Source organism: Salvia splendens, chromosome 2 (assembly GCF_004379255.2).
Source record: "Salvia splendens isolate huo1 chromosome 2, SspV2, whole genome shotgun sequence".
NCBI classification, from domain to species: domain Eukaryota; kingdom Viridiplantae; phylum Streptophyta; class Magnoliopsida; order Lamiales; family Lamiaceae; genus Salvia; species Salvia splendens.
In genome coordinates, this window is record NC_056033.1 from 10,991,247 (window position 1) to 11,002,852 (window position 11,606).

General features: G+C 33.9%; 2 protein-coding genes across 2 annotated transcripts; one reads left to right on the forward strand and one right to left on the reverse strand.

Moving 5' to 3' along the window:
- Positions 1-1,580: 1,580 nt before the first annotated feature.
- LOC121773549 (putative proline-rich receptor-like protein kinase PERK6) lies at positions 1,581-3,267 on the reverse strand. The gene is made up of 7 exons (XM_042170433.1): positions 2,826-3,267; positions 2,657-2,743; positions 2,528-2,598; positions 2,355-2,431; positions 2,138-2,285; positions 1,894-2,058; positions 1,581-1,814 (listed from the first exon to the last, which is right to left on the reverse strand). Exons 1-7 carry the CDS (start codon positions 3,265-3,267, stop codon positions 1,581-1,583), a joined length of 1,224 nt encoding a protein of 407 aa, XP_042026367.1.
- A 2,785-nt stretch (positions 3,268-6,052) lies between these two features.
- LOC121787991 (ras-related protein Rab7-like) lies at positions 6,053-9,861 on the forward strand. The gene is made up of 7 exons (XM_042186847.1): positions 6,053-6,288; positions 6,827-6,853; positions 6,975-7,074; positions 7,514-7,660; positions 8,200-8,280; positions 9,133-9,278; positions 9,559-9,861. Exons 1-7 carry the CDS (start codon positions 6,236-6,238, stop codon positions 9,623-9,625), a joined length of 621 nt encoding a protein of 206 aa, XP_042042781.1. The 5' UTR covers positions 6,053-6,235; the 3' UTR covers positions 9,626-9,861.
- The last annotated feature ends 1,745 nt before the right edge of the window (positions 9,862-11,606 follow it).

Sequence of the window (11,606 nt, forward strand, 5' to 3'; positions counted from 1 at the left end):
TCTTAAAATTTTAAATTTACTTGACTAACTGTCTATCACGATTTAAATTATTTTTTTAAATATGAAATTAAAGATAAGTTTATAATGATTCTAATGAGATATCAATTGCATATGTTACGACGATGATCAGATGATGAAATTTTAGAATTTTTATTTCAATTTTCGAAATATGTTGATAAACATATTTTATATTAATAAATATGGAGTATCAAACAATCACAATACAATGCATCTACAATATCAATAAAATTGTGTTGATATTTCTTGGTATTTGTGCTGAAATTCTCATGTCACTGTGTTGGTATTTGTAATGCACTAAGTTGATATAAAAATTTATGTTATAGTAACAGATTGACTATTTTACCCTTTAGTTGATTTTTTATCTACTATTTATTGAAATACGCGAGCTTTAATCTCAGTCACTCATTTTGAGATTTAATGATTTAGGATTGGTCTTAGCTGTGAATTGGATACTAAATGCATTTTAATATGACCCTATTAAGAGAATCTCTAATGGTGCTAAATACTCTTTCGTCATTTAGAAATAAAAAATTTGAGAACGGACACAAATTTAAATATAAAATTATACTCTATATAGAGTAAAGGTAAAAAGAAAAATTGTTAAAATATTATTAGAAGAGAATTGATCGCACCTCATTATAAAGAACTTACCAAAATTTAAAACAATATAGTTTGAGGAGAATGGACCAAAATGATAAAAGTTCAATAACAAAGTCCAAAAAAAGTTGATGTGGCATTTCTTAAGTACGTGCATTGAAGATAAATAAAAAAGGGAGTTATAATATACATGAACACAATATACATAATTTTGTTTAGACAACTTATTCACTTACTAGTTACTACATTAATTTAAAATTAAAATGACAATCAACTTATAGTTAATACTCCCTCCGTCCCCCTTCTATTATGTGTCTCAGTTTTTCATTTTTAATACGTATATTAACCGTCTCATTTCTTTTTTTTACTCCTTTTGGTAGTTTATCTCACATTTCACTAACTAATTTTTACTCACATTTTATTATAGTATATTTTTTAAACTCGTGTCTGATCAAAATGAGACACATATTGGGAACAAAGGGAGAAACTATGCTTGAAGTTTTAACTGTAGAGACTTTCATATAGAGTTGCGGTGATGATTATAAGAAGATGCCACTTTTAGGTTTAGCATTTTGTCAAGCAGTTTTATTTTTCTACATCGTTTAATTTGTGCATTTCGTGTATTACCACAAAATATTTTTCCTCATTTCTTTACTTAATAGGAGTAAACATTAGGCTAAGTTAGGGACTGATTACGTCGTAATAATCTATGTATTTTAAGGGTCAAATTACCCATACATTTAATCACCCAACTTGCACATATCATTCATTAAGAAAAGTTAGTTGCAGTACAACTGATCCCTAATGAATCTCCTCCATATACCAAGCCAACAATGAAAATCAACAAATAATTAAACCATGCATGCATTCTATAGATAAAAGGAACAATGGTGTAAAAAAGCATTAGAAAGTATTGTTTCCGGCTAGGTTTTATTGGCATGGGAAATGAATTTACAAAGGAATCAGGAGCCGTAGTGGAATCCCGGGCTTGGCCGTCTCTGTTCATTGGAGCTAGACTGAGAATAGTCGGTTAAGTCGCTACCGGCGGTACTGAAGTTTTGATTAGAAAGTCCCGGGCTCATCCTTTGATATCTTTGCAAGTCGTAGTCAGAGTTGCTCGTCGACAACGATCCCTGCGCTTTCATCACTTCCTGCAGATCGTCTAACGACACGTCGCCTTCCAGAGCCCGGACAACCTATCACGTAAAATGTACATTAACACTCAAATTGTTTTCTTCAACTTCAAAAAAATTGACTAGTTAGTGTTAATTATACCTGGCTCATTTTAGGACGTTTTCTTGCAGATTGTCTGATGCAGGCGGCGGCAGCGGTTACCATACGAAGCATTTCTCCATGCTCATACTGGTTTTCTAGCCGTGGATCCACCAGCTCTTGGTAGCTTCCTCCTTCTCCCACCACATTAAACAAAATTGGCCTAGCCTGCACCATCCATGTACTTCATCATTCAAGATGTTTAAAAGGAAAAAAAAACATAACTAGATATGGTTTGATTAATTACCCAATCAACTAGAGTATCGTCATCATCATCTCTAGTGATGTCGACAGGGCGTCGTCCAGTTATAAGTTCTAGAAGCACAATCCCAAACGAGTACACGTCGGATTTGTCTGTGAGCTTCCCACTCGAAGCATATTCAGGCGCCAAGTAGCTGCAACACCAATTAATAAAATGATTTGTAGTTACTATAAAATTTCATTGTGCGGAAATTAGTTAGTACCCAAACGTTCCCATTATGCGAGTTGAAATATGGGTACTGGTCTCCGACGAAAGCTTGGCTAATCCAAAATCAGCAACCTGCATCAAATTTTTATTAATGAATGTCAAAAGATGCAGTAGAAAGATAGCCTGTAGCAGTAGCATATACATATATATATATATATATATATATACCTTGGCTTCAAAATTGTTATCAAGCAAAATATTTGCAGCTTTAATATCTCTATGGATAATCTTAGGATGACCTGCAGGTGGGTGATAAAATAAAAACGGAGAATAAGCGTAGAAACAATTAGAACGTACAATCTTCGTGAAGATAAGCAAAGCCTCTAGCAGAACCCAAAGCAATTTTAAGCCTGGTCGAAAATTGGATTGGTGGGCTCTCAGGAGCTGCAGTAGGAAACGGATGCAAGAAATGAGTCAGTTATGCAGTCATGTGTAGAGGAGTATGGATGTATGACAAGAAGGGTACCGTGAAGGTGATCCTCAAGAGTGGAGTTGGGGACGAACTCGTAAACCAACATCCGCTGCGATCCGGAGATGCAGTAGCCAACCAAGGATACCAAATGGCGGTGATGGACGCGGCTTATGATATCGACCTCGGCTTGGAACTCCCGCTCCCCCTGGCCGCTGTTCTGCTTCAAGCTCTTGACGGCCACCTCCTTCCCGTTGGGCAGCACCCCCTTGTGCACGTAGCCGAACCCCCCCTGCCCGAGCAGGTTGGCCTGCGCAAACCCACCCGTGGCAGCCGCCAGGTCGTTGTACGAGAAGGTGCTCTGGTTGTACCCGCTCCACATCACCGACGGGTGCGGTGGGGGCAGCGTGAAGCTCATCATCGGCGGAGGAGGGGGTGGGGCCGGCATCCATTGCTCCGTGTTCGTCGCCCCCCCTGGGTATCTATTGTTCCCGTCCATGCCGCTGGTCTGCCAGTTTCTATTCCCATGAGTGGTGTTATAGTAGTTTCCGCCTATATAATTATGTAATCTCAATTATACTTATATATATATATGTAAAGTAAAGTAGATTGATTACAATTTACAAGTGGCGTAAGTGATGATTAATACCTTGTGTATGATGCTTATCTTGATAATAATCTCTACGATGATCATCGTGATCATTGCGTTTCTTCTTTCTACAACTACGACACATGCTGAAGATGACCAAGAAAACGACGAACAATCCTACGCCTACCGCGGTCCCTATAATGGCGGTCTCGCGATGTTTAGCACTCGGCTTCTTCCAAGAAAATGAGGCCGTTTGCGATAGAGATCCGCTCCACCCGTCATCTAATTCGCTAGGCGAAAGCAGCTGTGGTGGCGGCGTTCCTCTTCCCGGCGCCTCCTGTAGAATACGCATGATATTACCCTGCTCCCGTCTAATCACCTTTTTTTTTCCTTATCAAAGACTTAATAGTCTTTTGTCAAACATGATATTAATATACGGAATTGGAAGTGAGAATTCGGATGAGTAAAACACACAATCTCCGGCAACTACTGAGATTTGAAGAGAGAGAGAATGAATGGAAGAAAAGGTGTAGCATAGCCAGGGATGAGTCTCTAAAGATGCTGCTGGTTTCTACGAAGAAAACTAGTGAACTATGACCCTCTTCCATAGGTCTCCTACAACAATGTAAATCAACTCTCGTTTTCTATATTTAGGTGTTTTTGTTACATGATCCGAATAATATGTCATCTAAAGTATTTTTATTTCCTTTGCAAATTATTCAGTACCTATTATGTGCATTATTATTATTATGATCACGCACTTGCAACATATATATAATATTGAACTTAAATATAGCAGCAAATTGGGGATCTCATCATGCTATTTGTATACCTACTATAAGCTATCCGAAATTAGGAATTTTATCTTGGGAAAATATGTAATTCCTTTTTTTCTATCTCTTTCCAATAATGTAATTAAGATTGCTCCATTAACCATTATGTGCACATATATTTATTGTACCAATTTACCTAAAATACATGTTACTACCATTAGTGATTAGCCTATTACACAGCCTCATATCTATCGTCACCACTTAATTCATTATATTTCTATTAATCCATTCTCTTGCACGTTTACCATTGTCTGACAATCGAGAAATCAATGTCGACGACAACAAATTAAGCGTCATGTAATGGGAAAACTGATAACTGAGTTCGTGGAATATAAGTTCCCCTTGCCAAATAACGTAAAAGAGAAATGAAATACTATTTATACAACTAAAATAATTTCACAACTTAATTACTTCTACATGTATAGTCGTATGATACTGAGTCATACCAATCGAATGACACCTGAAAAGACGACGTCGTGAAAATGGAAAATAATATAGTAGTAAGTACTACATAGTACTCCTGTACTACTAACAAATACTATGCTGGAAGAGTATGTTAGAGCGAAGAGGCAAAGACGACGTCATGAAAATGGAAAATAATACAGTAGTAAGTACTATATAGTACTCCTGTACTACTAACAAATACTATGCTGGAAGAGCATGTTAGAGCGAAGAGGCGAAGAGGCGAAGATTAAATTCTTAACCTAGACCTAGATTAATGTTTTTCTAATGCTTATTAATCTATCAAATTTGGTAATTTTCATATGCTTAATTGAATATGCATGATGATATTTTTTTAAAATAGTGTAGGAACCTCCCTTCACTTAGGCAAGGGCGTTAGAACATCTCCAAATGGGAAAGGTAAATGAAGATGTAAACTAATATAACAACCATATTTACCTTTTTTCATGAAAAATCATTCTCCAATGGTAGATGTATTTGAGAAGGTATTATACATTTTTCTATTTTGAAGAGGTATCTTTACCTCCCATCAATGGAGAGGTAAAATCTTATAACTACCATATTTGCCTTCTTTTCATGAAAAACCCTTCTCCAAGGGAAAAGATATTTGAGAAGGTATTACACATTATGTTTTTTAATGCATTCTGTACTAGTATTATTTTATTTTTTTAAAATAATTTACCTTTCTATATGCCTTTTCCCTTAGGAATGTGTTACTTTTTAAAATGGTATATTTCACTTTTTAAGAAGGTAAATACATGATATACATTTTCTTATACCTTCTCCCATTGGAGATGCTCTTAGTGAAGCGAGACAATCAATGATGTATTTAATTTTTTTTATTTAAAATGCTACAAATAATTATAATGAAACTTTTATCTTCCCTTTAATATGATTTCTTAATCACAATATGTCTTTACTTTTTCATTAAGAAACTTCATTATGAAAAAAACAGATTATTTTTTAATATCATTATTTGGATTTTGGATGACTTCCACTATCTAAATTAGAAATTTTTAGATTTATATGTATACAGCTAATTATTTAAATTTTTGCATGCTGTGTTATTTTTACTAAGAACTATTTTTAGACTTACTAAGCAAAGTTTCATCTATTTTAAATATATAAAAAAATATGCATTAGAAGACGAAAAGATAAACGCATTAAATATATTAGAAAGAGAATAAAAATGTCATATACCATTAGCTAATAATAAAAAATAGAAAAAATAGAATTAATAGAGAATAAAAAAAACTTAGGATTTAATTTGGAACGCCTGTCTGGCACAAAGGATTCAATACAATAGTAGTAGTATTAATTTAATCTTCATATGTTATTATTTTTAAGTATTTAATTTTCCATTCACTTAATTGGAATATATATGAGGACAGAAATTGCAAGCTGTTAAGTTGGAGAGGAGGGTAGTGAGAGGAACAATTGAACTCAAGAGAGAGAAAGAGCCGCCTCTGGTCAAGTCGAATCAGTACTCGGATTCAATCCGGAACGACTGTTTGGCATCACGTAGACGCCTTTTGTCGTTGAAAAGTTAGATCGGGTCAATTTCACAGCTCGAACCTGAAACCATGCCGTCTCGTAGAAGAGCTCTCCTCAAGGTCATCATCCTCGGCGATAGCGGGTATTTATTTATTTATTTATTTATTTATTTATTTATTTATTTATTTTTACTAAACTCGATTGTTTTTGTGTGAATTGTTGTTGTGTGTATGGTTGGTGTTAGAGATATCTGGCCGTTTCATATTTGGTTGGTTTATCTAATACTTCTGCAGGCGAAATTGATAAAATATGATGTTTATTTGGATTGATCCGGATTCAAACGCATGAGTTTGGATCTCTAACTCTGTAGAGATAAACGGAGAAGTGAAATTTATGAGAATTTGAATTTGTTGCATGCTGTTCCTGTTAAAATAATACAAAGTCTGACACTTTATTCAGATGCAATCAATAAGAGCGAGATGAAATAATTTGCAATTAAACAAAGCCGCGTAGGTTATAATCATACCTGATACCTATATACTAATATAGTACAATCTGATTGTGCTTACACATTTGGGCAAGGAAACACAAATTTCAAGTTCCTTATACATGTCCATAACACATAAATAGTTTTGCTCCATTCTTATGTTGGTTAATGTTTTTGGTCTTTGTTTTTTCAGGGTGGGCAAGACCTCATTGATGAATCAGTATCCTCAATCCTACTAATATATTTTATAATTGCTGATGCAAAATGTAATTCACTGCTTCTGTTACGAAAACCTTGTTCAGGTTATTTACGTGATGAGTTTCTTAACCCGTTAATTAAAGATATGTAAACAAGAAGTTTAGCAACCAATACAAGGCGACAATTGGGGCAGATTTCTTGACAAAGGAAGTGCAGTTTGAGGATCGGCTCTTCACATTACAGGTAAGCATGGGAGCTGCTTGTTTCATCATTCTACAATTATAGCATGTGATTGAACAGTCCTGAACAAGGAAACACAAATTTCAAGTTCCTTATACATACATGTCCATTACACATAAATAGTTTTGCTCCACTCTTATATAGTTGGTTCTGACTCAGTCCGATAAACACTTCTCTTAAATGAATGAGCCTCAGATTCATGTAAATAATTAATAAGTAAGAGAGCATATTTCTTCATAATTAAATTTCGTTGCCTTTAAATTTGGATTGTGAAAAAACAATCATAACTTGATAAAGCCACTTGAGAATCACGGCATAGTTTGGGCACTGGGTATGTATCAAATTACTTACTTATATTTGTAAATTGTTTGTTTTGATACTATCTTTGGTCTTCCTCATTAGCATCCCTCTTATGCACTATGCTTGGCCTGCGTATAATTAGATATGGGATACAGCTGGACAAGAAAGATTTCAAAGTCTCGGGGTTGCTTTCTACCGTGGTGCTGATTGTTGTGTGCTTGTCTATGATGTGAATGTCATGAAATCATTTGACAATCTCAATAATTGGAGGGAAGAGTTCTTGATTCAGGTACTTGCACTTCTTATTTTCTTCTGAGAATGTGCCCTCCTTCAGTTCACTTTTTTTTTTTCACGTCAATTCAATATAAGCTAAAGTTAACTGATAAGTTTGAAAGATATATATATATTGGAGCATGAAATTAGTTATCATCAGGTGGCAACCCTCAACCATATGATGGTTTAAATTAATAAGGGCTTCCTTTTCTGCATCAAGGAAAATATAATGCTTATATGTGTAGAGAAAGGGGAAAATATAATGTAGGGTAAATTTTGCAGGATTTATTTCACCTTTTTAATTTATTCTTCATGTTGGGGGACACAAGTGAGAAGGTGTTCTAAGTTACTGCATCTTGAATATCTTCATGACGTATTGCCAAATGTGTTACTCAAGAATTCTTAGAATAGTAAGAGTAGTTCAGTTGTATTTCCCTGAGTTTGATGTTTCTGATAAAGATAAGACTTTCATACTAATTCAAATTGCATAGTTTATACCTATCCTATAAATGGAAACAATGGAAATGTACTAATGAAACTGAAGTTATTCTGCAGGCTAGCCCATCAGATCCTGAAAATTTTCCATTTGTGGTGATTGGCAACAAGACTGATGTGGATGGTGGAAATAGTAGAGTGGTAAACTCCTCTCCCTCCACTCTCTTTCTATATATATTGAGGTTGAGAGTCAAGATAAGATTTTTTCACTATTATTAAGGGACACTTGGTGTTGTAGTCTGAACTGTATTAGAGATTTTTGTGACATTGTCCTAGTATCCAAGTCATTTAAGTAATAGGAAAAAAATCACCGTGCAAAGGCATTCATCTTATGCGTGGTGGAATATTGTGGACCTATCTTGATATCTACTATGGGGTTGGTAAGACAACATACAACCCAATATAATCTACATTGACATCAATTCATTGCTTTACCTTCCTTGTTTGTTTTTTTTCTCTCGCCCATGAAAAATCTTCAGTAGGCTATCTTACCTATAATTATGTTTATAAGTTCTGGTCCCACCAAGAAAAGGCAAAACTTAAAATGGTCAATGTGGATAGTAAAACAAAATTATTTGGCTGCCTTAATTAATATATAAGGGAAGGAAGCTCGATCGCCCCAATCTCCTTGTTGACAGATACTGCTGCTGATTGTCCTGTCCAAGTGCCCCTACCTTTCCCCTCTGTCAGCGCCCCCATTCTCCCCCAAGGCCGGAGGCCCTAACCCTGCCCATCCAAATTGGTGGATCCTCTCCCCCCCCCAATGTGGCGGTCATCCCATCTTCTGTGCTGCTACTTCTTTTTATTTTTATTTTTGGAAGTAAACAGTGTTCATTTGCATTCCATTCCCTGTTTACTCAGTGCTTGTACCATGATAAATACTTGCAGCCTTTTTGTTTGGGCACTGAGGTGATGTGATGTACTGTTTTCAATATATAAGCTGTGAAATTATCTTTGATATTGACAAACATTGTTTTGCCTGCTTCGCCACAGGTATCTGAGAAAAAGGCTCGGGCTTGGTGTGCCTCTAAAGGAAGTATTCCTTACTTTGAGACTTCTGCCAAGGAAGGCACCAATGTTGAAGAAGCTTTTCAGGTTATTGCAAAGAATGCCTTGACGACTGGAGAAGAGGAAGAAATGTGAGTACAAAGTCCCATATTATTATTATCTCATCAAGTTGCATTCATATGTCCACACCATCTTGATTATACTTGTTCAGTTTCTCGTAATGCTGTCATAATGTTTTACGGCTTTATAACATAGTTGTGCATTTTATCATTCTGAAAAATAAACTCTCTTAAGGACTTTTGTGTTTAGATTTGAATGTGCACATAATATCATGTTTATACATTTTGCACTGATCTCATAATTCTTGAATGACATATTTTCTTGTTGCTAATATTCTTGATGATTGTGAAGATACCTGCCGGACACAATTGATGTTGGTAGCGGCGCCCAACAAAGGTCAACTGGATGCGAATGTTGATCGAGTAATATGATTAAGAAGTTCCCAGGATGCACCAAGAAGTCATCATTCTTATGTTTTTTTTAATGTGTTGCACTAAGTTCATACGTGTATACTAGTGTTTGTATTGTTGATTGAATTCGTTTTCTTATTTGTTGATCTTGGTTGCTTGGGTTAACCTTCAATGTGTACTGTACTGCTCTGATTTGGCTGAGCTGGATAGAAAATTTCAATGAATTGACTGTAGTTTCTGTTAAGTTAAACCCTTTCATCTCTAACATTTCTTTATCAATTTCTCTCCATGTTGACTACTACGATTTTTCCACAGGAAAAGAAAAGGGTGTTGATGGTAACGTACGTCTCTTCTGTCTATGAGGTTGTGCCATTTGCCCACCATTTCATTGATTCATAAATATTCTAACACGAGAATTAATGCTTAATTGGTAAAGTAAGAGATAATGAGAATGATAGTTAAAATAGTGTTAGTGGATAATGAGATTTACATTATTATTAGTGTTTATATTAGGCATAATTGTATAAGTTTTAAATAAATTAAGATATTGAATTTGTGTAGTCGGACATATTAGTGGTTACGTGTTCATCTTCTTAGCATCTTTATAATTTCATGCAATTCATATTGGACGTACTTCTACAAAAACAAAACAAGCAAAAATATGACATGAATAAGAAAGATAAAAAAAAATATAAGGACTAAAACTAAGCATATTTTAAAAGACAAAGCTCATCCTGATAGAAAAACTGATAAATGATGTACTTGCATAAAATTAGTTTTCTGAAATTGCATTTTGAACTGGTATTTATAGGCGCGATTCAAGTGTCTTGAATAAGCCATTTTTATTATTAAGAGTGAATTACATTAAAACTTCCTAATTTTTCGGTTTACGACACAACATGTCTCTAACAAAAAAAATAGCGCCTGAGGACCCTAACGTTAAATATAATCACGAATCATATTTTTTCGGACCAAAATACCCTTAGACCCTAAAATGGCATTTTTGTCACTCCATTATATTATTCACATGTGATTTCTGCCACATTTTTGTCAGCAACTTCTTATGTAATTTTCTAATAAATTCTAGTACTTCATACGTAATTAAAATTTTGTCATTATTTACACTTTCTATTTTTTTATAAGATACATATTTATCATTATTTGCATTAATTAATATGAAAATAATAAAATGAGACCCTTTCTTCCTTATAAAACTCACTTTCAGGTATTTTTTTATGTTTTCTATTTCCACTAATTTTTATTTGTTTTTTACCTTGATTTATCGATCGATTTTATTTATTATGATAGTATCCCAATTTTGCAGTATTAATTTATAAATTTACATTGTCTTAATTTCAGATACTATTATTAATAAAAAAATCTACAAGGATTAAATAGCTAATGTCACATGCTTGAATATTTTCAAAATATTACTCATGTTTCAATTTTACCATGAATGACAAGAAACTATGCATTATATATATAAAGATTGAATATTCATATGATGTTAAAAATTTCAGTTTGAGCTAAATTATAATTCTTAATAAAATATTAATAAATATAAAATCGTCTTAAAGTTAGGCTTACATTAACAAATTAGTTCGATGATATATAATGAAAAAATATTTTAAATGTCAGTGTTTCAAGAAAATAATATTGTTTCATTTAATTAAATATGAAATACTTTTTATTCTGTGTATTATTGATTCAGATTTTATTTCATAAATAACTTCACTTTTCCATATTTTTGTAGTTTCTCAATGAATTTTCTATATGATATACCTAGTATATTGTTACCACTAACTAGAAATAGAGGAATATAAGATTTTTTTTTGTGTACAAATATTGACAAAACTTTAATCACGTATGAAGTATCAGAACTTATTAGGATATCACGTAAAAAGTTGCTGACATAAATGTGACATAATTCATACGTCAGCGAATTTAGGGATTGCAAAAAATGCCCTTCAAGCCATTTGGGCATTTTCG